The 26,109-nt window shown below is 49.9% G+C and overlaps 3 protein-coding genes across 4 annotated transcripts in view; 2 read left to right on the top strand and 1 right to left on the bottom strand.

The window, feature by feature from the left end:
- Positions 1–24: 24 nt before the first annotated feature.
- LOC128115612 (uncharacterized) lies at positions 25–6,429 on the bottom strand. Of its 2 annotated transcripts, none has more exons than XM_052746485.1 (3): positions 5,893–6,429; positions 3,855–4,013; positions 25–384 (listed from the first exon to the last, which is right to left on the bottom strand). In XM_052746485.1, exons 1-3 carry the CDS (start codon positions 6,134–6,136, stop codon positions 275–277), a joined length of 513 nt encoding a protein of 170 aa, XP_052602445.1. In that variant the 5' UTR covers positions 6,137–6,429; the 3' UTR covers positions 25–274. The 2 variants fall into 2 exon arrangements, with proteins under 2 accessions (XP_052602445.1, XP_052602444.1); XM_052746484.1 differs by lacking the exon at positions 25–384 and adding an exon at positions 1,338–3,677.
- On the top strand, positions 6,318–6,992 carry LOC128116071 (protein enabled homolog; the record flags this gene model as incomplete). Its single annotated transcript, XM_052747347.1, has 1 exon — positions 6,318–6,992. A coding segment is annotated over one exon (675 nt), but the record flags the coding sequence as incomplete, so codon positions are not given.
- Rhoq (ras homolog family member Q) overlaps positions 6,967–26,109 on the top strand; it is a 34,292-nt gene continuing 15,149 nt past the window's right edge. The window contains exons 1-2 of the mRNA XM_052746496.1: positions 6,967–7,193; positions 7,733–7,791. Of these exons, the coding sequence (XP_052602456.1) occupies positions 7,052–7,193; positions 7,733–7,791 (201 nt within the window). The 5' untranslated portion in view covers positions 6,967–7,051. The remainder of the gene's footprint in view (positions 7,194–7,732; positions 7,792–26,109) is intronic.

Genomic DNA, 26,109 nt, shown 5'->3' on the forward strand with positions numbered 1-26,109 from the left:
GCTAGATGTGGAATCCAAATTATGATGCTTTCTTTTCCTTCTTTTCAATACTATAAAGATTCCCTGACACTAAACTCCTGCTTGCATTATTTTAGACGAGAAGCCAGTTATTTCTACCAGTCTTTTCTCTTTTTTGTTCTCAGTTTTTCTTCTTTTTATTACTGATTTTCAGTGATTCTATTAGGAAGTGGGGTTTTTAAAAAAAATTTTTTTTTCGTAAAGGAAAACTTAATTGTGGTGGCAGCTTACAGTTCAGAGGTTCAGTCCATTATTATCACGACAGGGAGCATGACGGCGTGCAAGCAGAACATGGTGCTGGAGAAGCAGCTGAGAGTCCTACATCTTGCAGGCAACAGGAAGTCGACTGAGACACTGGGTGGTATCCTGAGCATAGGAAACATCAAAGCCCGCCCCCATAGTGACACACTTCCTCCAACAAGGTCATACCCACTTCAACAAAGCCACACCTCCTAATAGGGTCAATCCCTATGAGATTATGGGGGTCAGTTACACTTAAACTACCACACAACGGCTTTTTGCACTTGGTGCCATTTTCAAGTTCTTTGCACCAGGAAGATTGGTCCAGTACTGTTGCTTGCTACAGTAGAAGTGAGCACAGCTACATGGCTTACGCAAATGCGTCCGATGTAGTCTTCCACTCCTTTCTTAGGAGGTTGGGTTGCAAACAACAGAAACGATGTCTGATTAAACAGAAAAGGCATGGAGAATCTTAGGAGAGTCATAAACCGCGTGCAGGGCTGTCGAAGGGCTGGAGAAACTGTGGAAGATGGGAACTGTGTCCGGCACACACCTGCCACTTCCGGCACCATTCCCGCCACCTCGCTTTCGACAACCCCTGTGCCACCTGCCACTTCTGAACCAGGAATTCAATCATACCACATCTACAACCACTGCCTGCCCCGAGGTGCCACTTCCCGGGTCAGAAACTGACTTACGTACCCACCATGATCCTGAACTCCAGAGAGCACATGGCTTATATTTAACCCAAGTGTCACTAACTCATGAATTTGGCAAAGATTGGACAGACATCTGCAGTGTCTGTTTTAGGGTAAGCTCTTCTCTTCCCACTGAGACTCACAAACTAGACCAATGGTTCTCAACCTTCCTAATGCTGTGACCCTTTAATACAGTTCTTCATGTTGTGGTGACCCCACCCCCCCAATAAAATGATTTCATTACTACTTCAAAACTGTCATTTTGCTACTGTTGTGAATCGTAATTTAACTACCTGATATGCGGCCCCAAGGGGGTCACGACCCACAGGGTGAGAACCACTGAACCAGAAGATGCTCTACATTCAAAATGTGGTTCTGATGTCCACTGACCAAAACATCTACTATGAAAGAACAGCCACAGATGAGTTTGACTGGTAGGTATCATTGCTGCCACCTATATCTAAACAATCCATGTATCTGTCACTTCTGAACCAGGAACTCAATTACACCACTCAGTATTGATGCATGGGATAAAATACTGACTTCAATTTCTCAGAGAAATCTGTCAGCCACCCTTCTTTGAAGCTATGAAAGAGGACAATTCCCAAATTATGTGAGTATTTCATTCCAGCAACCTCTGAGGACGTGTCCTCTCCTACAGTCTAGCAAGGGGGTGGTGATACTGCCAGTCCCAATGGCTGCTCTCCTAAGCCCAGGGTATAGCGCAAGGCAGAATGAGGCAGAACATTACGAGTGGCAGGTACTTCAGCCTGAATCCTCAGTGTCTGGGGTATAATCCTGAATTTCTGGGAGGTACTGAACTGGAAAGGGGGATCTAGTTACATTCACTTGGAAATGAAAACCAAGTGAGGCAATTTTATTAGATTTGGTTTTTATTATTCTAATCATTGAGGTTCAATGACTTTTAAGAACTCACTACAGTGTTTAAGCCATTAGTACCCCAGCTCAAAAATACCATGCAATGTCTGTTACCAAAGAAAGCGATGCAGACGGGAGGTGTAGATAAATAGGCATGGCATATGGCCGGATGACATGAAGTCAGTAAGATCTGTGTGGCAGGCAAGTCCTCGGCAGTTACGTGGCTCAATGTGAACACAGGGATGATGTGTAAGAGAAAGCAGTGTCATGAAGGATGATGATCACTTCACTTCCTTATTGATAACTTCTCAGAAGGAATTTCAGAGAGGGAGGAGAAACACACCAAGACTTGGAGTGAGCATGGGCTCCTGTAGAGACAACCCAACAGACCGGAATTGGCAACAGATCATGGATCTGATGTGGATCCATCTCATCTTCTTCCTCTGCACCTGACCTGACACACACTTCAATTCTCCCTTGAAAACGATCATTTCCACTGTAGCATTGGGAGACCTAGGAACTCAGGTGAGCAACAACCCAGATGGAAGGGATGTTGCTGGCTGCCCCTCCAGCAGAGTCTCCTTCATAACTGCTGCCCATCACGTAGGAAGCCCAGAATCTAGTCCAAACGAAGCCCATGCCTCAGTAGTAAGGGCTGATAGAGTCAATCAAAATGGTCCCAACCCCTTCTCACAACGATGGTTTTATGAATGAAGCCCAGGGGTTAGGCAAAAGCTACCCAACGTTTCACTACCATGACTGGTTTTAAGATGAACTGAATTTATCCAATCAGATGAAGTCCGGGGCTTTTAATTAGTGAGTCAAGGAAAGTCTGCTGGTCAGAGCAGTAAATGGAAGATACATTCCCTCCCCATACTGTTATAAACCCATGGATTTCTGTCATAGGAACATTCTGGCACCTCCCTCTCTTCTTCATGTTCACGGCAATGCTTCATTCAATCCTTTTTTAAAAAGATTTATTTATTTATTATGTATATAATGTTCCGCCTGTATGCCAGAAGAAGGCACCATATCTCATAGACAGTTGTGAGCTACCATGTGGGTGCTGGGAATTGAACTCAGGACCTCTGGGAGAGCAGCAGCTAGTGCTTTTAACCTCTGAGCCATCTCTCCAGCCCCACTTCATTCAGCCTTACATGATTTCTCCCCTCCTCCCTCTGTCCGGTCTCCGATTCGCCAAGCCCATGCTCTAGTCCCAGGGTGGTCTCAGATGACAGACCTGAATTTGTCGTTTTTCTTTGTCTATAGTCTTGGATGCATTGCCGTGGAACATACACCCAGTGGCAGGAGAGTGGAAGACATGTCCAACCTTAGCCCTGTCGCTTGGCTGTGTCACTGGGCAAGTGTCTAAACGTCTTTGCATAGTCGTACCTAAGCTTATCATGGGGAACACTGGAAGAGTCGGAATTCCTTTGGTTACCAGTGGCTGAAAACTAACTTCAGTCCATTAGGCAACGTGAGGGCTGAATTAGCTCCGTTTGTCCATCTGAAGAGCCAGTAAGGCCTCGGGAACAATAGAATCCCGAACTTAAATGACCTACACGACCTTTGCCTGTGCGCACATTTGTGGGAATGCATGTGCGCAGACTTGAGGGCGGCGCCCGCCCATCGTTGCTTCTCTCGGCTTTCTGGCTTTTATTTTCTTGCACTGACTGGTTCCTGAGTATCCAACCGTGTTCAGATCCACACAAGCCAGCTCTGCCGTGAAAGAGGAGACAGTCCTGCTGTGAGCCCCCAACTCAAAAACTTCAGGAAGTTTGTGTCTTGTCTTGCCTTGGATTCGGTACCCATGTAGGGCTAGTCCTCGGGGGTTCGGGTAGGCTGTGTAAGAAGAGAGTTTCCTGTCAAGCCACACGATGACAGAAGATGGAAATTACGAAGAATATTTGTCAGAAGCAAGTGGTGCTGTCCTAGGCAGGCCAACTAATAGCTGCTGTCTACAAGTCCTTTCCTGCATAGTCATTTTAGAGACAAAATGAGATTATCTACACCACTGACCTCCAAGTATGCAGCACAACACAGGTACCACACACAACAGTGCTCGGCCAATCTCCTCCTCGTTCACTGCACCCTTGCTTTTAGGACCGCCGCTCCCTAGACGGTGCCTTCGTCTCTTGCTACGTAGACAAAGGTGAACCTCTCTGATTGTATGCGTCCCTGTGGGAATAAGGTTTGACAAACAAGAAGTATCATCAGCTCCTACGCACTGCTAAGCCTGCCCTCTGTCCACCGCAGATGGTCGCCATCCCCAAGAAATTGTGTGCTGCTCTTCCTTGGCCAGGGCATGCTGTCTGCTTTTCCCAGGCCTTCCCCTATTAGCCTCAGGAGCCCCAGGCCAACGATACCACTTCCGCAAATCCCTTCTCGGCACACCCACAGCCATGCGATACTGCCTCCTTGCCTCTCCTAGAAGACCGTTCTTTCTCCTCTACCACAGTACTGATTACGTTATATAGCAATTATCTGTTTGCACATCAGCTCCTTTCCGCTCCCCCTCTAGTGAGGGTGGCTTGCCAGCTCCAAGTCCCCTGGCCAGGAAGAAAGCCTGGCTTCTAGGCGACCTCAATTCATGCTTGTTAAATGAAGTACTGATGAATCAATGAGGAGGAGGAAGGAAGGAGTAGAGGAAAAAGAGAAGGCTGCCTAGACAAGTTCACTGTTCCCACACAGACCTGTGTCTGTTTCAATGTTCACTGTTCAAACAAAAGGGGAAAAAAAGCGGAGGCCTATGGGATGCTTAGGAACAAAGTCTCTTCCTGTCCCGAGTCCTTGACATTTGAGAACTGTTTTTGGTTTTGTTCTGTTTTACCACTTGGGCATTCTCTTTTTTTTTTTTTTTTTTTTCCCATGAGAAATCGAGGGTCTTGCAGAGGTCTAATGATTCCAGTTTGAAGGGAGCAGGGGCTGACTAGGTAGCATTCCGGATGACTCCCCCACCCCCTTTTCCAATCCATATCCATACCAGGTGTGACCGTCCCCAGAGCTCTAATATTCTTGGCAGTCTGTTTGGCATTACTGTGGGCCAAGGGAATGAGGTCACTGTCGCCAATGAAATCACCACTGCATGATTCATCACACATCAGTTCCCAACTTGGAGTGTGCTCTGAGATTCCCAGAGCTTCCCACAGCCATCCAGAACCTGGGGTCCCTGTGTGATGAGCTTACGCTTTTTAGAGCAGAAAACTGAGGCCCAGAGAAAGGCAGCCACGCTGCTAACTTGTGGTGTTTGGACCAAATTCAGCTTTCCGGCAGAGCTGGCTCCCACAGCTCTTTAACTTCTTCCACAGATCCTCCTTTCAGAATACTAGCCTCTGCAAATGCGCCCTGAGCTAATGGTCTTTCAAGCAGCAAACCTTCCTCTCCTCCCCTCCACAGAAACGTGGCAAGATCTGACTTCAAGGCAATTGGTTGCCGTTCTTAGCCTTTGAGAATTTATGAAGTAACTTTGGATTTATCAATGCGGCCAATGCAAGAACCTCCACTCAAATGCAATGGGAAGGGTATACGTTCACAAGGAACTTTAAACGATACTCGAAATCTTCCCGGTAGAATTGAAATCGGGTGTAGGATTTGAGTATTGGCCCCTGGGGATCGTGAAAATGAAATGAGGACATTATAGTAAGCGTTTTCCCCCAAGTGCTCCTGAAGTCCTTGACGCCAGGAGTAAAAAGGAAGCCTTTTTGTAACCACTTCCCAGGTACCAGTTTCCTCACCCAAAACCCTAGGACGAGGGTCTAAATGACCCCACGTACCTCTCAACACAGCAATTTCTACCACTGTGAATCAGTGTGTGGAAGTGATGTCCCTGTCAGCAAGCCGAGGATGGGGTGCAGTGCGGGGTCAGCGCAGAATGCGCCTTCGCCCCAGTACCATAAGTTTAAAGCAGCCCTGGGTCACAGAATGGCCCTGGCCAGACAAGTGTTACCGGACTTGCCAGACAGAGGCGCAGAGTTGGCCCTGGATCTCAGGCCAAATCTCAGAGAGCATGAGGACACATCCTATCTCAAGGATCACAACCGAATACTTTTGGAGAGACCTTTGGGAAAGCTTGCAAGCCTCGGACAATGTCGCCTCCAGGGGGAGCACAAATAACATTTGCGGTCTGCCGACGAGGGCTCGCCCCTTTGTGGCTGGTTGGGGGTGCAATATGCTGCATCTCTCTTAGTCACCAATTTCATAGAAAATGACTCAAGCTCGTGCTGCGAAAGGCGTGGGGTGTTGATGCTGAAGAGCAAGCAATAAGCCAGGAGTCCCAGTTTTCCAGCCCAGAGCCCCACCATCCTTTCAGCCTCCGCGCGCCTTTCTAATTATTGTTATTAATTATTTTTATAACCCTCTTGGCCGCTGTTCCCGATTCCTAGTTGCGTGGAGCACTTGCAGGCCCATAGGATGGCTCCTGCCTTCCAGGCAGAATTTAAATAGATACATCTGTATCATTTTGCACAATTGCGTCACCGTTGAAGTCGTCGTGGTTCCCCCAAAGGCCTCCACGTCTCCTCCCGGCAACTAGGGCCTGCAGACGCTTCCGGGCTCTGGCCGCACTTTCGCGAGGAGCCCTGGGCTCCTCCCGAGCGGCTGCCCGAGAGCCCCTCCCCCAGCCCCCCCCCCCCCCCTCCGTCCTCCCGGCTCCGGGGCGCCTCCTCCACTGCCTCCGCGCCCGCCTCGCGGGGGAGTCAGGCTAGGGTGAGCGGCAGGGCCCCCACGGCGGGCGCGGGTGCGAGCGCCGGGGCGCGGGACGCGCAGCTCTCGGGAGCAGCCGGGACCGCCTTCCTCCCGGCCCAGGCGGGCGGGGGCCGGGGCGGTGCGGGGCGGGCAGAGCCGCCTGGCCCCTCCCCTCCGCCGCCCTCCCCAAAGTTGCCGACTCCCCTGGGGCCGGACAGTCTTATGATCCGGCGGATCCTCCTGGGGAGGCCGGGCCGGGGAGCGGGTTCGGGCGCCGAGCGGCGGGGCCAGCGGGCGAGCGCGGCGAGCCGGGCCAGGGCGGGGAGCCGGGCAGCGATCGAAGCGGCGGCGGCAGCGCCCCGGGCCCGCCGCACCTTCCCCTCCGGTGAGGGGAACCGCTGCATGGGGCCGGGGGGGCGGCCCTGCTGCGCCGAGCGGCGGCGACGGCGGACCCCCCAGGCGGGCTGGGGCTGAGCCCGGGGCCGGGGCGGGGGCTCCGGGGGGACCATGCCCCGAGGCCGGCCGACCGCAGCATGGCTCACGGGCCCGGCGCGCTGATGCTCAAGTGCGTGGTGGTCGGCGACGGGGCGGTGGGCAAGACGTGCCTGCTCATGAGCTATGCCAACGACGCCTTCCCCGAGGAGTACGTGCCCACTGTCTTCGACCACTACGCAGGTAAGCCTCTGTCCTGCTGACTAAGGGGCTGATCCCCGGCCGGGAACTTTGGAGCAACTTTGGCTGAGCCCCCTGGCTGCCTCCCCTGAGCATGCTCCCCTCCCCCGCCGCGCCCTCTGCCTGGCGGCCCCACCTCCCGAGACCGTGCCTCTGGTCACCCCTCGAAGCAACTTCCACCCCCTCCCTGTCTTCCCCCTCGCCCCTTCTCCCACACTTCTCAGTCCCCTGAGCGCCCTCCTTGACCTTCCCACGGTCGCTTCCCTTACTGCCCCAAGCCCCTGTGTGGAAGACGTTTGGGGACACTAGGGTAGACGTGGCTATGGGTCTTGGGAGAAGAGGGGTGGATAGCAAGGGTCCAACATTCCACCTAGCTCTCACGCCGCTTGGCAGTGGGCTGGACACAAAAAGGGGGTGTTCTCTCCCAGGGGGCACCCACACGCCTGCCAGTGATTTGGGAAAGGAGGGTCCCGTGGGAAACGAAATTGCTCGACCTCAGGTCATTGTGAGTCTCTCCCTACCCCCCACTTCTGTCCTTGCAGTCAGCGTCACCGTGGGGGGCAAGCAGTACCTCCTGGGACTCTATGACACAGCTGGACAGGTGAGTGTCTTGGCCTCTGGCCGGTTCCTTTAACCCCCACCTTTCGCCCATTCTGTGTGACCGTGAGGGGCCTTTAGACACTGAGGTGTCTAGGTGGGAGGGTGTGTCTTCCAGCGGCTCCTTCAGGATCAGGTTTTTTCCTAAGTCAGCAAAATTAAGGACACAAACCAAAAAGAAAATGCAGACCGGTGTGAACCCCCGGGATGTGAAAGTTTTTGGACTGTTTGCGTTACGTGTGCTGCCTGGTGTGTGGGTCCCAACTCCTGTTGCAAAGTGGCGCCGGGCGGCCAATGGTGAAGCGCTCTTATTTTTAGTTGCTGATGACCAGGTCTCCCCCTCGCAGCCTCTGTCTGGTCCCTCATTGGTGAGTGGTCTGCCTGCCCGAGGAGCCTGATTGGTGGGAAATGGCATCATCTAACATGATGGGAAGGCATTTGGTTCTGGTTATGTTTATTACAACATCGTTGCACTCTGGGACTCCAGTCCCTGAAAACGTAATTTGTGGTGTTAGCAGAGGACCACAGGGGAAAAGGAAAGAAACGACAACCATCAGCCACTCCCTGGGGTGCGGGGCGGCTAGGGTTAAGAGTTCAGCGTGAGTCTTGGAGGAAGAGCTTTCTTCCCCTGGAGGGCCAGGTGACCGTGTTTTCTTTGGAGAGGTTATTGTGCAGAAAGGAACACTTCTCCGTTCGGCCTCTGGCGAGTGCTTGCAAAGCAGACGGGCCAGGCTGCTCTCCTTGAAGGATTAAGGCGTTCTCTTTCTCTCCCTGACCCAGCTCTCCCGCCTTGCCAGACCCACTTTCTTTCCGCTGGGGCTAAGGTGATGAAGTTTTGCAGAATTCAGCTCTGCTGGTTGGCCTGAAGTCTCAGGAAGAAGTTTCTGTGTATTGTGCAGACTTAAGGACCCTGAGGACATGTGAGCCACTGAAGGACTAAGAGCGGCTCTGGGGGGAGTCCTGCCATTGGGCTTCTTTGTTAAACAGGAGATTTAAAAAAAGAAAGAAAGAAGGAAAGAAGGAAGGGAGGGAGGGAGGGAGGGAGGAAGGAAGGAAAGAAAAGATATGTGTTGTCTGTTTAGATTTGCCTTTCGGAATTGTACGTTCTCAAATTCTATATTGGAGTCTAGAAATATGTTGTAGGTTGGGGTTTTTTGGGGGGGGAGGGGCTTGATGTGGCCCTGATTTCTAAACCATTGTTGGAACATCTGAGGATGAGGAACTGCTGGCAGTTCAAAGGGCCAGAGGACACTCTCTGTCATCGAAGGTGCCCAGGCCAGTAGAGCCAGGTCTGATTCACAGATTTGGGGGCCTGTTTTGGCTCTTCCTTCAGCGGCCCCCACCTTCACCAGTTATGGAAGGTAAAGAGTGGAACTCAGCCAGATACCACCAACTTTTTGTTGTTGTTGTTGTTTGTTTGTTTATTTATTTGTTTTTCCGAGACAGGGTTTTTCTGTGTAGCTTTGGAGCCTTTCCTGGAACTCACTCTGTAGACCAGGCTGGCCTCGAACTCACAGAGATCCGCTTACCTCTGCCTCCCGAGTGCTGGGATTTAAGGCGTGCGCCACCACCACCTGGCCCCACGGACTTTTAAGTTGTGCTCTTGAGAGATAAGAAGTTGACATTGGTTGAAAATGAGAGGGTTTTTTGGGGGGGCGGGGAGTTTCTATTTTTAACTTTTCATGCTACCTCATTTCGTTGTTGCAATGATCGTGTGTGTTTAAACATGCCCCTTGTTAAACAGGACGTGTGAATGTCAGAAGTCTGTTAAGACAGAGATCCAGTTACAATTTAACCATATGCCCATGTATGCACATCTCAGGTCATGCAGCTCACAAGAGCTTGCCGCTGAGATGAAGACCCATGCATCACTCCCATTTGAGGTCCTGGGACATGCCGAGATGCCCCTGGGTCGGCCAGGTTGTTCGTGTGCATAGAGTACCTGAAGTTTTACAGTCATTCTCTTGGTGGTAGTAGACAGGGTGGGGGTGGGGAGGATCTGATCAGGGTCCTGTGCCACCTGATGGTAGGCGACGGTGGTTTTTCACCCACTGACTAATACTTTTGATTTGGGGTTAAAGTTAGCGATAATTCACTGCATTGGTAACAAGCAAATTTAGCCATTATCAGACAACGTAGTAGGGCCGTTGTATCATGCTAAGCATGTGGGGTGCACAAAAGAAAACATTTAAGTTAGAGGCCTGCCACTGCTGGTGTGAGTGTATGTAAGAGTCTGGATCAAGTGATTGTGCATGCATCTTAGGTAGATTTCTGTATTGATTGTTAAGACCTCATATCTCTATGAGTAGCTAGCTATCAGATTCCTTTTATGATACTAATAGCGGTAAAATAAATACATACACATACATGCATATACTTACCTGTGAGAATTTTCAGCCAGTTAGAAAATTGAGGAAAGCCTGTGGGCTTCAGGACCAAAAGGTCTTGGGTTCAGATTTCTACCTTGTGTGTAACTCTAGCTGAGTGATTTACTTTCTCTGTAATAGTAAAATGTAGATAATTAGCATCTACACCGCAGAGCTGTAGGCTGCCTTAAATTCATTAACCTTTGCAAAAACAGTTGGCATCCACAGTTCTTTGTATATAGTAGGCGTGCAAATGGTATCACAAGAAATCACTGTGCTCCGCTGTGGGCAGGGTAATGGGGGGGGGGGTGGTCACAAGTGGAACAGGACACATGTATCATGCCTAAAGTTGATAGATTCTAGTAGAGGGCCGGATCTTAGCAGCATTAGCCGATGTGTGGAGCCAGAGAAATCGTTTCGGGTTCCGTGCAGCAGGTGAGAAGCAAGGGGCATATGTAGGTTTCTGTTGGATCTTTTTTTTCCAGAGACAGAGGGATGAGGAGGGAGATCATAGCCCTGGAAAGCACTTGCCTTCTCTCCAAACTGTTTGCTCATGTGTGGGGGTGGGGGTGCTTGGCATACCTACTTAAAGAAATGCAGCAGTGTCTCCCGCAGGTTGGCGTCTCTAGTCCACTTTTTACTCCTGGCCTCCTTGAGACCCCAGTCAAGTCCAAAGCCATAAACATCATTTGCCCGGTTGACATATTAGGAGTCTACCAGTCAGGGGAGGGTGGTTAGGTGGTGACCTTTGGCCTTCTTGAGCAGGCTGCTGTCTGCTTGACCTTTGCTGAGATTAGCAGAGAAGGAGAATGAGAGTATAAGAGTGTGCTGGACATCAGTCCCCACCACGTGCCTTGTCTAGGGACATCTCTCAATGCTCCGCTCACTCACAAGTATTGCCGCTGAAGGGAAATCCCCTGCCCTGCTTGGCTGAGCCCCAGGGTGGTCCTAGGACAGCTTGCCATTTTGACTGCCAAGTGTTTTGGAGTGGAAGTTGACTGAGGCACCTTCCTCTACCCTGGGGGCCTTTCAGGGAGGTCTGGCTTTCTGCCTGTCCCTGTGGAACTTCTCCTTTTGTGCCTGGCTTTGGGCCTTCAGTGTAGACTCTGCATTAGCCCTCTGTCTGCTCTGGGAAGGGATTAGAAAGGTGAGGTTGTCCCCACAGCCTCTACTCTTGGGAATGGAAGGAAGCAGGGAGCTTTCCCTCTGCCCAAACGTGCCAGAGCCAGCGGGGATCTGCTTGGCAGGCTGCACTCTAGCCCCAGGCTCCAGGCCTGATCTCTTAATCCTTGGCAGGAAGGCAGAACTTGGTGCTCTGAAGAGGGAAACACTGAAATCCATTTTATCCCAGGTCTCAGAGTACTGACACTCGGGAGGGTGTGTGATGGGGTGAGTTTGGGATCCCTGAAGTTGTGGGGTTCGCTGCTGTCCCTGTGTCCAAGTTCACAAGTGTGCTTTAGGTACACTGTTGCTGTATCTGGCAACTTAAGCGTCTGAGTTCAGGGTTGCATACATGAGAGCTATAAATAACCTTACTCCAGTGTCCCCCCCTGGGGTTGCTTTTCAATGACAAATGAGATTTGCTTCACACTTGTCATAACCCAGCAGCTGTAGCTGGCCCCTCCCTCCCCCACCACCACCCTGGGAGCTCTCCGGGTACCCAGGGAGGTACTTCCTCCAACAAAGGGAACATCCACTGAAGGCTGCAGACACGAGGTCCCTCCCCTCTTCTGCATTTCATGGGACAGCACGTGCCTCCCATCTTTAGGCAGGGCTTGTTCACCGCACCTTTCCAAGGCAGACTTTTCCAGAGAGGAAACAGCAAGCGAGTGAGTTGATGGGAAGAGATATGTGAGACAGAAAACAAACAAACAATCAAACAAAAAAAAAACATTTTCTTCAGTGCAAGTGTGCATTGCACAGAAGTAGGTAGGAAATGGTCACTCACACCCCCCAGGCTTCAGGTTCCCTTTAGCCCTACCCCGCATTCCATCCTTGAGGGAGTGGAGTGTGAGAGGAGCCTTGAGGAGGCTCTCTCTAGATAGGAGCTGCAACAGGTGAGGTGTAGCACTGAGCATCTGGTTTCCCTTGGTAACCCACCGTAGATTTCTTGTCTGCATTTTGCTAACCTTTGTAGAAGCTATTTATATCCCAGGCTGCCGCTGTATCACACAGGCATGGTGGTTTCCTCCTCCGGGTTGAGAAGGTAGGTGGCCTCTGTCCATTCATAAGTTGTTGCTGTTTAAAAGACAGTGTGTTTTCCTGTGGGGGACTCGGGTGGTCTGTTTCGGCTCCAGCTTGGGTTCGCAGGCAAGGACTTAGTGTGGGGGCAGTGTCTGATTGTGCCACAGATGTCCTTCAACCTTTCTGGGCCCTTTGATGGACTTCCAACATGGTTCTTCTGAGGTCTGGTGACATTTCCAGTCTTAACTAATGTTTCCTGACGAGTATGCTAAGCGTGAGTGCTATAGACATACCAAGATGCTGCCTTTCAGCCTCGGGGAGCTGGTGAGGTGGAGGGTCTTGGGGGGCTGAGCATATATTGTTATGTGTGCTGTGATAGGACCACAGAACTAACTGTTTCGGGGGTTGCAGTCCTGGGGTTTGAACTTGTAGCCTCATGCTAAGGTCAGGGGCCTTTTGGAGAATTGGAGTTTTGTGGTTTCATTGTGGAATTTGGGGTTTCAGGAAAGGAGAGCAAATGGCGAATCCTGGGAGCTCGCCGTGGAGTGTCAGTTGCTGGCAAGGACACCCCTGTTGGCAGCAGCAGGTGCCCCCGAGGCCTCAGACATGGTAGTGATGCTGCAAAGAGGAGAAAGGCAGAGAAACCAGACAAACAAACAAACAAACAAACAAAAAACTACAAATGCAGCTTTAAAAAAAAATCAACAATTTGTAACTGTGATAGGCTCGATTTCCTCTTACACCCTAGGGGGGTTGATTTTGCCCTAATTTGGCCCGCTTTGGTTGGGGAGTGGCTGTCTTCGCCCTCAGCACTTTCCTGTTCCTCTTTCGGTGCCTGTTAGAGCTGCTCTACTCAGGAAAGCCTGCAGGTGGTAGGTGGCCAGCTGTCCCAGCCCTTCCCGGGCCCCAGGGAGTGGTCTGGGACCACCGCCTGTCATTGCCTCTGTGAATGCTTCGTACCCTCCCCGAGCCCCAGGCTGGCAGGGTACTGTGTGTCCTCCTCCTCCACACCCCAGAGCCCAGCCCAGTGCTTCATGATGCTAGGCACATAAATCTTCTTTTTTGTTTTTGGTTTTTCGAGACAGGGGTTCTCCGTGTGGTTTTGGTGCCTGTCCTGGCTCTCGCTCTGTAGACCAGGCTGGCCTCGAACTCACAGAGATCCGCCTGGCTCTGCCTCGTTAGTGCTGGGATCAAAGGCGTGCGTCGCCGCCGCTGCTGCCGCCGCCGCCACCACCCCCCCCCCCCACCCCCCCACCCCGGCAGCACATAAATCTTAAAATGAGTTCGTTGTCATTTGGCTCTTCACTTGCTCAGCTAAAAGCTAACCCGTGGCTAAGAGCACCAGGTACAGCCTCCTTGCCTGCCGATTCAGCTGTCACCTCTAAGAGGAGTGAAGCAGGCATATGGATGGGGCATCAAACTACCAATTTCGTCTCTGACCTGGCTCTCCAGGCTTGGAGGGTACCAGATTCAGGCCTCTGCATCTTCAAGGCCTTTTGCTCCCCGGTCTCCTGAACGGAAGGTCATTGGGCGTGGGAAGGTGTGTTTCCGATTCTGCAGATGATCTCCAAATTCTGTGGCTGAGATCAGCCCACCAGCTCCTTTCCTTCTATGTGGGTTGGGGAGATAGTTTTCACCTTGCAGGGTGGCCGTAAGGATTAGGGATTTCATATGTAGTTGCCCAGTTCCAAGGAGTGCCACACCACCTTGGTGCTGGAGAAACCCATTTGGTGCCTGCTCTGTTCCAGCCTTCGGTGGGAGAAAAAGGAAGGTGGTGAGTGTGAGACCCTGGGACGTGCGTTGTGCAACGGGGAGGCTGGATGAAGAGCGATGTTGCAGGATGCTCTGTACCGGTGAGGACGGCTGCTTTGGGAGACAGAGGGAAAGGTAGGAGGCAGGAGAATGCCGCCATCCAGGGTGGACCCGTCTCATTGGGCTGTAGAGTCCTGGCCAGGATGGCTGCTTTGGGAGACAGAGGGAAAGGTAGGAGGCAGGAGAGCGCCACCATCCAGGGTGCACCCGTCTCATTGGGCTGTAGAGTCCTGGCCAGGCTCTGCCATTTCCCACCAAGAAGCTTCACCTCTCCCAAGCTGATGTCCTCATCTATACAATGGGGTTGCGGTAGTACTGTCTGGTAGGGTTTGGGAGCCAAGTCAGGGATTTCTTCTCTTCTTAGGGTGACCAGGTGGGGCTTGGGACAAGCTTCGTGTTCAGCTTTCCCTTCCGGTCACTCACCCATGCTCCTTGTCCCCGCCCAGCCTGTGTGAGCACAGCAGCTCCAGTCTCTCTGTACCACTCAGTGCAAGCGTGAGAAGAAGCATGGCAATAAATGAGGCCATGCAGTGGGGTGTGTGAGCGAAAGCTCGTGTCTTGGCAGGGGTGTGGGAAGCAGGAGAGAGAGGGCAGGCCTGGGAGGTGTCCCACTTGTGTCTTTATGGGCCTGGGATCCCTGCTGTCGCTGTCAGCTTGGGGTGTAGGCTTGATAACTAAATTATGGACTCTCTCCCTCTTGATTGACAACTTAGTAATTAGAGAGATACTAATCTGCTGTTTCATTGCTTGTTGATTTTAATAGAAAAGTAAGCGAGGAGGAGGCCTTTATCGTTGCTGTTTCTTTTGTGGTGACTGGCCGGGGAAGTGAACCAGCTCTTCTCCAGATCCCCAGATATATGGATGGAGTCAGGGTAGACTTGGGGGCTCAGCCTTGAGTGGTGTCTTCCCACAGTGCAAGCTTGTGGCCTGCCCGTTTGTTTTCTCACGTCTGTGAGTCATGGAGGCTAGTGGTGTTTGCCTTATTTTGCAGGGTCAAGAAGGTTAAGTGCCTTGCTCTAGGCCATGTAGTTGGCAAAAATTAAAAGGCAAGTTTCCAGGGCAGGACTTGGGACTGGAATTCCTGGGATCTTGGTATTTGTTGACACTTATCAGCTTGCCCCTGAGCAAATGCCTTGTTCCACGACACCTGCTCCGTTGTGGACCGCCATGCAAAAACGACGATCGCTTTTCTCGACAGAAGAGCTGGTAGGTTGGTTTCTGTAGGTGGGATGTCGGGCAGGTGCTGAAATGGCTCCAGCAAATGTTGTTCCTATGAACTTGAGATGGTTTTGTCTATTTGCCCACAAACCACGGTACTTCCTTAAAAGGGGCATGTCTGGGGTGGTGCTCATGAGTGGACAGAGCTTGGGGCCATTTGCCGTGTGTCCTGTGTTGAATTGTTAGTGGACTTGCCTCAGGCCTGAGAGATAGCATCCCCCTTGCCCCTTTATGTGCCCTGTTCTGCCCACTTGACTGGACCTGCATTTGGGGAACTGCCCCACACTGGCTCCTCAGGTCTCTCTTTTATCGCTTTAGAGTTTTCTTATTTAGGGGAAGTTGCCTTTCCACAGATGTGTGTCTGGGCCTTCGGATGTACCACGGTAGTAAAGAAATTGCCTATTGTGTGCACTGAAAAGAAATTGTCTCTTTCATCTAAACGTCCCCTAAATGCATCCCATGTCTTCATCTGCCACTTGCTGCCTCTCTATATATGGTTTGCCTGCTTGGGCCATCTGCATGGCCCGTAGGCTCCCAGATCCTCTGGCTTCTAGCTTTCCATGGTAGCTGGCTAGAGGAGAGCATCCCTCTATAGCCAGCCAGTAAACAGTCCCTGAGCATCAAATCTGGACTGGGGCCCGTGATGGAAGTACAATGGGGTCTGTTTCTGGGGTTGCCGAGGAGGCCAGTGCCTGTTCTTCTAGTCAGAGCTTCCCAGGTGGACAAAACACCAGACTGGATTCCTCCATGTACTGGCTTCTCCAAGTGTGGTCCTCACATGGCCTGGGAACTTGGTAGGCATCTATCTCAAATCTTAGAATCTACCCCTGATCTCCTAAATCACAAGCGTGGGGAAATCACTGTCAGTCCAGGCTGGACAGGTGATTCTGATGTTGGCCAAAAAGTCAGAGCAGCAAGGACACTGTGAGTCCTGGCATCTCCTCTCAGCACGCTGCTTACCATCCCCCACCTTCCACACTCTCCCAGTGTCCAGGGAGCATGACTGAACTGGATGTTTAATTTGCTTCCCTCCTAAACATTCGCCTGGCCTCCTTCCTCATTTTGAACATGTGTTGGGACTGTCCGCATTTGCTTAAGGAAGGACCCTTCCCAGCCCGCCTCTGGACACGGGAGAAAAACGGAGGCAGGATAGCATGGGGCAAACCTTGGCTCTATGAGTATGCTGTCTGCCTTAGGGGTATGCAAATAGTAGACTCCACCTGTATTCCTTGATGAGGTCTACATGCCAAGCCATGTTCGCTCCTGAACACTAAGTAGCTTGATAGGCCTGGTTTCCTTAGCTGGGGTTTGTTCGTGGTATCAGACCCTGTGTCCCGTCAGGAAGGTGGCTTGGATTTGTGCTGTCTTAGCTCCAGAGTAGTGAATGGGCTGTGGCACCTTCTGGTCTTAAATCCCAGGCAGGTCCCTGGCTGGAGGCTGAGGAAGTGTTGTATTGTTCAGCTCCCGCCTTGACAGTAGTGACTCTTTCCTTGGCTGACCTCAGTGTTCTATGAAGTGACCTCTTTCTCTATTCCTCTCTGCCCCATTCCTTTCAAATGCTATCTTTTTGTATCCCTTAAAAAGGGACAAAAACAAAAACAACCAACTTGTTCCAGTGAAGAAGCACTGTCCTTCGAATAGCATCGTGGTTAGGATTGTGAGTGAGCTGGCTTGGAGGAAACCCCTTGTAAGAGCTGCCACTGAGGGCATTTAATTCTGACTCTCCAGGTCAATTAAAGCTCCATTTGCTCCAGCTTAATTGCAAAAGGCTGTTCTCCCCAGCCAGCTGGGTCAGGGCTCGGCCACTCTTATTACCTGTAGGTGTTTCTGGAAGCTTCCCTGGCCCTGAAAACCTGGGGATGGTGCTAGATGTAGGGAGAGGACAAAGGAGGGGCAGAGGAGGGATGGAGATTTCTGCCCTCTCCCCCCACAACACTAGGGACTCTGTCCAACAGATGGAGTCAGTCAGGCCTCATCTAGAAATCCAAAGTCTGAGGGGGCTTGCTCGGCAGTCCCCTCCCATTTGAGGTTGACTTCTACCCCACTTTTGAATTTTAACCTAGTAACTGACTGAGCTACAACCCGACCCTTGGCTTCGTTCCTGGGTAGATCTTTATTACTCATGAAGATGGTTGAAGTTCCTAAGTGAGGAAATATGTGTGACACAGCACTTTATACAAGCTTTGGAAATCCCCGTGGGAACTAGGTGAGTGTTGGAGCTCAGAGAATCTGTTAGTCAAGTTATTAAGGAAAAAAACTGACTTTCATAAATGGCTCTGCCATTTGGAAGAGGATTCTGACCTGTCTAGACATTATTGAAGGCTTTAAAATCAGCTTGTAGGTGGTGGTTTTAATGCATTGCCCATGTAAGCACAATGGCAGTCATCACAGGGCTCAGGAGGAGACAGGCTGCCGGGTCCGTTTGGAGACAATCCTGGCTGTGGGTTTGAACTGTTCTCCAGGGGGTCTAGACCCACAGAACTATGCCTTCTGTCAGGTGCCCCTCCGGAGTGACCTGTGGAGATGAGAGGGACGTAGCAGAAATGCTGTATTGTTCAGGTGGGCCCAGACAATACAGCCTTCCCGCTACCACTTGGGTAACCCGGTATCAGTAACCCGGCACGTGGGCAAGGCCATTCATGGGTGGATCAAGCTGGCAATGTGTATAGTATAGTTACTCTTGCTCTAATATTTAAGGCTGAGATGTTGTAAATCACAGAACGTTTTTACCACCTCCCCCGAGAAACTTCACCCCCATTGTTAGTCACTCCCCATACTCCCTCCCCCCAGGCTCTTTTTCATTTGATGTCATGTTTTCCAAGGTTCATCTGCATTGCAGAAAGTGTTAATATTTCATTCCTTTTTAGCTGGAATTTCTCTCTTTTAGTCTTTTTTCCATGGCCATTCTCTAGGTTCTGGGGACCATATTTGGGGTGGGAAACAGAATGCAAAGTTCTGATGTCCTTTGACTCCTAAAAGAATGTGGCCACTCTCCCGCTTCCTGTCCAGTTCTTGTTCCTTCATGCTTTAGTTCCTGGCCTCTCTCACCTCCATCCCCACCCTAATTTCGTTATTCATCAAATGTCTGACTTTATGAAACACAGATTAGGTAAGGAACCAAACTACCTATCCAGTGGGTTTTCCCCTTTGTAGGCATGGTTTCTAGAACTGGGACGAAATGTACACAGCTGTCCAGAACACAAATAGAAAATGAAGATTCTGTAAAAATGGGGAAAGCAGCGTTACAAATGTGTCCACCCAGGCAGAGTCTCTACAGAGTCACCTCAACTCAGAAGTGGCTTTATTGGGAACAGTCATAGATGGTCAGGTCCATGGGTCTGTGTTGTCTTGTAAGAAACAAGAGTCTAAGTGAGATTACCAACAGGCGTATGGTAGGAAACAGACAAAGATATAAACCAATAGGCCAGAGAAGAAGAGCAAGCAGCCAACCAAAACTCACTGTGCAAAGATATGCAAATAAAATGATTAATCTATTGGATTGGATAAGATAGGAAAAATTGATACCCAAGAGACAGGAAAGTTAATATTCAATCAGGCATGGCCAACCTGGACTGTGGGCTACATGTGCCCGAAGATAGCTATGAATGTGGCCCAGGAAAAAAAATTACAAACTTATTTAAAACATTCTGAGATCTTTGTATGTATGAGAGATTGTTGTTTAACTCAATTACAGGGTTCTGGAGTGTGAACTTTGTAGATGACAGTGTGGTGTTGGTACATCCAAAGGTTGGACACACCATGTAGTTGGGAGTAAAAACTGCCCCAGCTAGTCTGAGGATATTTGACAAAGCCACTTGAATTTGCAGTGACCCATTTCTCTGAGTTTATAACAAGAAAATGCTCAGAGTACATATAGACTTACATAAAATGGCATTCTTCACAGCGTTACTTACGGCAGTGACCAATTATAAACACATTGATGAACAGTGAGAAGGCAATTACAGTGTATATTAGGATTAGGATAATAGCAGCCATTCAGAACTGCATTCACAAAAATGTAAAGAAACGTAGAAAGCTAATGATGCATGCAGTGTGAAAAAGCATGAATTAAAACTATAAACAGCAATGAATACAGCTTTGAAAATATTCACACGTATAATAAACAAGGGGAGATTGGAACAAAATAGTCAAAGTGATTGGCTCTAAGTAGTGATACTGAATACTTTTAGAAATTTACCTCTTTATTCTGTCCCCCCGCTCAGTTTTTTTTAAAGCCATTTTATTTTTTATCAGTTTTAATGTAGCTGGTTTAAGAGTCAGCAGTCCTGAGAGGGCCCATTGCGGGGAAACAAAAGCCCCCCCCATGCATCTCCTATGGCAAGGACATGTCTCCTCCCTTGGGATGTCCACTGTCTACTCCCAGCTGCTTAGGTCCTTCCCTTTACACTATGAGGCTCCAGCTCTCTGATGATGCCGTGATTCCCGGGTCCCCTTTCCAGTGGCTGGTTCAGAGTTTGAGTCTCACCAGTGATGAGCGTTTGTTTGTGACTGGGTGGCCACAGCTGAGCCCTCTATGAAGGATGCCATGCTCACTACCCCTCTCTGTCCTGTGTTCCGAGTTGGGGAGTGTCTTCTTCTCTTGATTAGTTTTCACTGCAGGCCTCCTGTTTTACCTTCAGCCTGCCCTTCCATACAATCCCCTGCGTCTGGCATTCTGTCAGCCTCTCCTTGGGAGCGTCCCTGCTGAGCCTTCCAGCCACGCCTGGGTTCTCCGGTGCCTCTCACATGCTGCACACTTGGGATTTTTCCCCCTTAGTAGAATCCCCATCCGTGTTTAGGATTTCCTGGCTTCTCCTTTAGTTCCATGCTCTGATGGGGGGCGTAATCAGTTTCTCGAGTGAAGCTTCCTGGCGGCAAGTTTTTGGACACTCCATGTAGCCCTGGCTGCCCTGGAACTCGTTCTGTAGACCAGGCTGGCCTTGAGGTTAGAAATCCGCCTGCCTCTGCCTTCTGAGTGCTGCAATTAAAGCCTTGGGCCGCCATCACCCGGCCTAATAGGTTGTTTTGTTTGTTTGTTTCTTTTAGACTTGATTGACGGCTTGAAAATGATATACTTTTTTTTCTTCGTCTGAATTTCAAAGGCGTTGCTCTGTTCTCTTCTACTTTCTGTTTTGCTTTATGAGTCTCATGCCAACCGGGGTCTTGATCCGTCTTCAGGAACCTGGCTCTGGAAACTTTCAGGACCCTCGATTTCACCCTCCTGAAATGCCCCGGGCGTCCGCTGTCGGGTGGGGTCCACCTGGTAACTGTACGCCTGCCGTCTAGAAATTTGTATTTTGCTTCTGGGAAACTTTCTGGTTCATTTCTTTGATTTCTTCACTTCCTGTTATGCCATGGCTGTTACCTAGATTTGATGGCCAGAGTTCCTGGAATGTCTTCCTCATTTTCTTACATTCTACGCTCTCTGTGCCATGCTGCCCTATTTTAGGGTTATTTCCTCAATTTTATTATTTACCACTATATCCCTATCTTGTTTTTTTTTTTAAATGTGATTCTATTTTTAATGTTCAGGGGCCTTTCTTGTTTTCTGGATATTACCACCCCACCCCAAATTGCTCTTCTAGATGTTTTTTTTTTTTTGTTCTTTGAGATAGGGTCTCACTATGTGGCCCTGGCTGGCCTGAGCTCACTATATAGCTCAGGCTATCCTCAAACTCAGATCTGCGTGCCCCTGCCGCCTAAGTGCTGAGGCTAAAGGTGTACGCCACCACACCCAGCGTTTGGTTGGTTTTTTTTTTGATGAAATATCTTCTGTAATTTCTCTAAGGATATTAATGATAATTTCTTTGAGGTTTTATTAACTGCAGTATATTGATCTAGTTTATTATGGTTTTGATTTTTTATTATGCCTAATTTATAAATTAAACTTTATCATAGGTATGTGCATATAGGAAGAACACAATATTTGTGAGGTTCGGTAGTGTCCACAGTTCCCGATGTCTGAGTCTTAGACTGTATGTCCTGCAGATCCGGGAAGACTGTACTGTATATAGTGCAGTCTAGATACTGACGATGTCCATCAGGGAGCGACTGAGTCTAGGGACTGTGGTATATGTTAGGCAGTGGCTGAGTCCTAGAGAAAGAAAGGCTTCTTCCATGAAGTCCCATGTCTGTGTTTCTACAGGGTGGTCGCTGTAGGTATATCCTGGTCCTTTGAATGCATCTTGATTTCTTTTCTTTCTTTTTTAAAAAGATTTATTTACTTATTATGTATACAGTGTTCTACCTGCAGGCCAGAAGAGGGCACCAGATCTCATTATAGATGGTTGTGAGCCACCATGTGGTTGCTGGGAATTGATCTCAAGACCTCTGGAAGAGCAGCCAGTGCCCTTAACCCCTGAGCCATCTCTCCAGCCTCGTGGACCTTGATTTCTTGTGTCTTTGTTCTTTAGAAGTTTTTTGTCTCCGTATCTATCTGCTCACATCTCAGCCCCTGCCACAAAGGAAGGTTAACTTGGCATCTCCCCAGGTGCTTACTCATACTTAGTATGTGGGATACATGAGGGGGCTGTTGAATTCAGCTCTCCCTGTAGGTCAGGGTTTCTCAACAAATGCCATTGATATGGGTTGGACTATTGTTCTTTATTGAGGAAGAGGCCATTTCATGTATTATAGGATGTGTAGAGCCACCCCTGGTATCTTCTCCATAGAGCTGGTAGTACATTCCTCTGCTTGTGTCAATCAAAATGCCACCAGATTTTGACACATGTTCCCTTGGGACCATGCCACCCATACTTCCCCCACTTCCAGTTGGAAACCATGATTTCACTGTGATCTGTCTAAACCTTTTCTTTTGGGGAGTTCTATAAAAATCAATAGTCTTTTTATCTTTCCTCTTGGGCTAGGGTCATAGTCCCCAGAAAAGAATTATCTGTTCTCCAGCCCAAGAGCTCATACAGGGTTGCTAATGACCTGGGAAGCAGTTGGAAAAGGCACCTTGAGGGCCTCCATTTTAAGCACATACCCTCTGCCTTTTGCAAGGTTAAAGAGTTTATGGTGGCAGAGAAGGGGGGCAGAAATTAAAGCATGCCTTCACCTTTGTCCTCTATCTAGAAGAACACACTGTTCCCGCCCTCACACCTTCAGCCCCCCTGGGGCATGTCACTATTACAGATAGCTGCTCCTGAGTCCCACTCTGTTGGCCCAGGAGCTACAGCCCTGGGTCTGCTAAGTTGGTTTGCTTTGTTCTTTTTGCCTCTAGACTCTAAAATTTTTGTCGCTGTTGTCTCCTTTCCTATTGGTTTTTTTCCATGTGGCTGTATGCCTTAAAAAAAAAAAAGAAAAGAAAAGAAAAAAAATCACAGTACATCTTAGAGGACTTTGGAGAGATAAGAGATAAATGTATGTGTTCAGTCAGCTGGGAGCTAGCTGAAGCTGTCCCCCTTTATAATTAGAAACATAAATATGTTCCAGTAGCGGCTCCTTCTCAGCGCCTGCCTCAAGACACTGGGAGATGATTTTGTAAGACGCTTGCTCGGCATTCAGGCTTTGGAGCAAAAGTTATTGAATGTCTCAGAAGTTTTGTCCTTTAGGCCCTGAAACCACATCATGGCTTTTTTTTTCCACATTAAAACCCAGCTTTCTAGTGACCAGAATCTGTGTCCATCAAGGTCCAGCACCCTCCTCTCAGCAACTAGAATGTTAATGTCTTCCAGCTAAGACTTGACCCCGTAGGATCTGTACAGACCATGACTTTCCAGTGAACACATTGTCATGCAACCCCAAATACTGCCTTTTCGGTCGCAGCTGAGTCACCCCGATTAGATTTGGGTATTTTCATGTTCCCCAGTCACCTTAGTCACCGGTACAACTGATGACTAATAAACCCAGATTTCCATTCATTCAAAATCTCAAAATGTAGCCTTATTGCCAGTGGTTAGATGGCCTCCTGTAACCCCCTACATTAACTGTCTGCAGTGTTGCTGGAATCGGAAGGCAGGGAAGAACACTTCTTGCTTTGGGTCAAGGGCAGACTGTTCTAGTTATAGAGTGACTATTGCTATGACCAAAAGCAAGCTGGGGAGGAAAGGGTTTATTTGGCTTACACTTCCACATCACTGTCCATCATTGAAGGAAGTCAGGCCAGGAACTCAAACAGGGCAGGATCCTGGAGGCAGGAGCTGATGCAGAGGCCATGGAGGAGTGCCGCTTACTGGCTGGCTCAACCTTCCTTCTTATAGAACCCAAGACCACTACCCCGGGGGCAGCCCCATCCACAATGCACTGGGCTCTTACACATCACTAATTAAGAAAATGCCCTACAGGCTGTCCCGCACCCTGTGTTACGGAGGCATTTTTCTCAACTGAGGTGCCCTCCTCATTGATGGCTCTAGCTCGTGTCAAGCTGACGTAAAACTAGCCCACCCACAGACCTGAACTCCTCCTAAGTGGGGAGATGGCATGAGCCATATGGGTTGGGGTGGAGAGGAGACACCCTTGGTGGAGGAAGTGTTCCAGGCCAAGAGAAAAGCGCAGGAGGTGTGCAGAAGTGGCCGGGGTGGGTGGAAGGCATGTGGAGCATCCTGTGTCCATTTTGGTCAGAATGAACTCTTGAAACTTAGGTTGCCAGAGGAGCTTGAGGTCAGCTGTGGCAGGTCTGGAACATTCTCCCGAAGAGTCTGGTCTTTCTAAAGGGCCCCGTAAGGAGCTAGTGCTGCCTGAATATCAGTGCTGTTAGAGGAGATAACAGGACACATCTGGAGCTTTTCCCACATCGCCTCTTCTAAGGCCTCAGGAGGGGACAGATTTTTCTGTCTTCTGATCTCTCATGGCACAGAGCACCTTGCCTCTTGTCATCCGCCTACACCCGCATTCAAGGCTTCGAGGTCTTCTTTGGACCTGTGTCCTATTGAATCCCAACCGTGAACTGAAGTCTACCAAGTCTTTCCCTTTGCTCTTGTTTTAACAGTGGACGATAAGGTCTGCCACAGTGCTCAATCTGTCAGATGCCCGCTGTACCAGCACGAGGTCCTGAGTTTGGATCCCTGCACAGTCCATAAAATACTGAGTGGGACAAGGCATATCTATCTGCAGTTCTGGTGCTGGAGAGACAGAGTCAGGAGGCTTCCTGGGGCTTGCTGACGAACCAGCTTAGCCACATTGGTGAGCTCCAGGTTCAGAGACCCCTGTCTCAAAAAATAAGATAGAGAGCAACAGGAAGTTGCCTGACGTTGCCCTCCGGCCTCTACACACATGCGCACCAGCACATACATGTATACCTGCACACGTCCATGCACTCTCACACAGATGATGAGGACACAGAATAAACAAGGTGACACATGTGGCTTCAGGTAGCGCATGTCTTCAGCCCAGACCCTGCACTGCGGATCTGTTGTCCACTGTGTGGTGACTTCCTCTTGCTGCCACATTTAAGCTTTCTTAAATAATCCAGTGGCTTGTTAACGGGAGACTTCTACATTTCCATTTTCCTGGTAGCACATTGTACAGCCTCCATGATGGACTCTGAGCTCTAAAGGGACTTGCTGGAATCCTGAGCCAGAACCTAAAGGCTCCTGTATAATTCGGCCAGGTCACGCGATGTGGTCTTGAACTTGGATCCTCCCCTGGGAACCCTTTGCTTCTGGGACAGTGTCACAACTGAGTCACCTAGAGTTGGGCTGCTGTCTTCAGTGCCCTGGAGGTGGGGGATGAGGGATGACCTACCCAGATTGACACTGCCTCTGAGGTTGTATAAGGATTGGCAGAATACCTGCCTGGCATGCATGAAGGCCTGGATTGTTGCAAACCTGTTCTCCCACAGTAGGGGAGGTCGAGGCGAGAAGGTCAGAAATTTGGGGCCATCCGTAGCCACGCAGCACGTTTGGAGAGTTTGAGGACAGTCTGGCTACATGAGACCGTCTCCACGAACAATACGCAGAGCACAGACGGTGTGTAAGCCACTTTGCATGCCGAAGCTGCTTATCTGCTGCGTCTTTAATGGCTGCTGGTGACTCATCCCCCGTAGGGCTGCGTCACCTTCGCCTCCGTCACAGCGGCTCTCGGCTTGTGTTCGTTCACTCAGTGTCACGGATGTGTCTCCCCAACTAGGTTCTTTCCAGTGGGAAATCCAGTCTGGACTGGCTGTGTGGGCGAGCATTCACACTGGTGCACATGTATATGGAACCCCGAGGTCAGCCTCGGGTGTCATTCCTGAGGTAACACTGCCTTACTTTTGGGGATGGTCTCTCACTGACCTGGAGCTTATCAAGTCAGGCTAGTTTGGCTGACCAGGGAGAGAGATCTGCCCGCCTCTGCCTCTCCAATGCTGAGATTACAAGCCGCACTTCCCCACTCGGCTTTTTAAAGTGGATTTTGGGGGTAGAGTCAGATTCCCATACCTGTACACAGAAGGACTTCATTGACTGAACTGGCTCCCTCGCCCCCAGAGCACATTTTTTGAGGTATATTGGTTTAGCCAGACATCTCCATGTGTTTTTCTCAAAGTCAGTTTCGCCCACAGTTCATTCACACACACACACACACACACACACATACACACACACACACACACACACCTATTTATACCTCTGCCCCAAATCTGAAACTGATTGGAGACGCTGCCGGTGGGATGGTTATAGACTAGCAGCCGCCCCATGTGACCAGTGCCTCGCACACTTGAGCCTTTTAATCTTACCCCCAGCTTGCCGTGAGGATCTGTAGCAGTGTAGAGAAAGGAAGCAGGAAAGGTGACCTGCTAGAGACTGCGCAGCCTGCGAGCCCAG

Source organism: Peromyscus californicus, unplaced genomic scaffold (assembly GCF_007827085.1).
Source record: "Peromyscus californicus insignis strain IS unplaced genomic scaffold, ASM782708v3 Scaffold_1__1_contigs__length_55948999, whole genome shotgun sequence".
Lineage (NCBI taxonomy): Eukaryota > Metazoa > Chordata > Mammalia > Rodentia > Cricetidae > Peromyscus > Peromyscus californicus.

What these genes read in the sequence shown, in the direction of transcription:
- LOC128115612 (XM_052746484.1), bottom strand. Translation starts at nt 6,136, where the DNA reads ATGGTGGGGCTCTGGGCTGGAAAACTGGGACTCCTGGCTTATTGCTTG. An exon ending in GCTTGCAAGCTTTCCCAAAG is followed by an intron (nt 4,014 to 5,892) that starts GTCTCTCCAAAA and finishes TTATTCCCACAG; the next exon opens with GGACGCATACAATCAGAGAG. An exon ending in GTTGTGCTGCATACTTGGAG is followed by an intron (nt 3,678 to 3,854) that starts GTCAGTGGTGTA and finishes CTTCTTACACAG; the next exon opens with CCTACCCGAACCCCCGAGGA.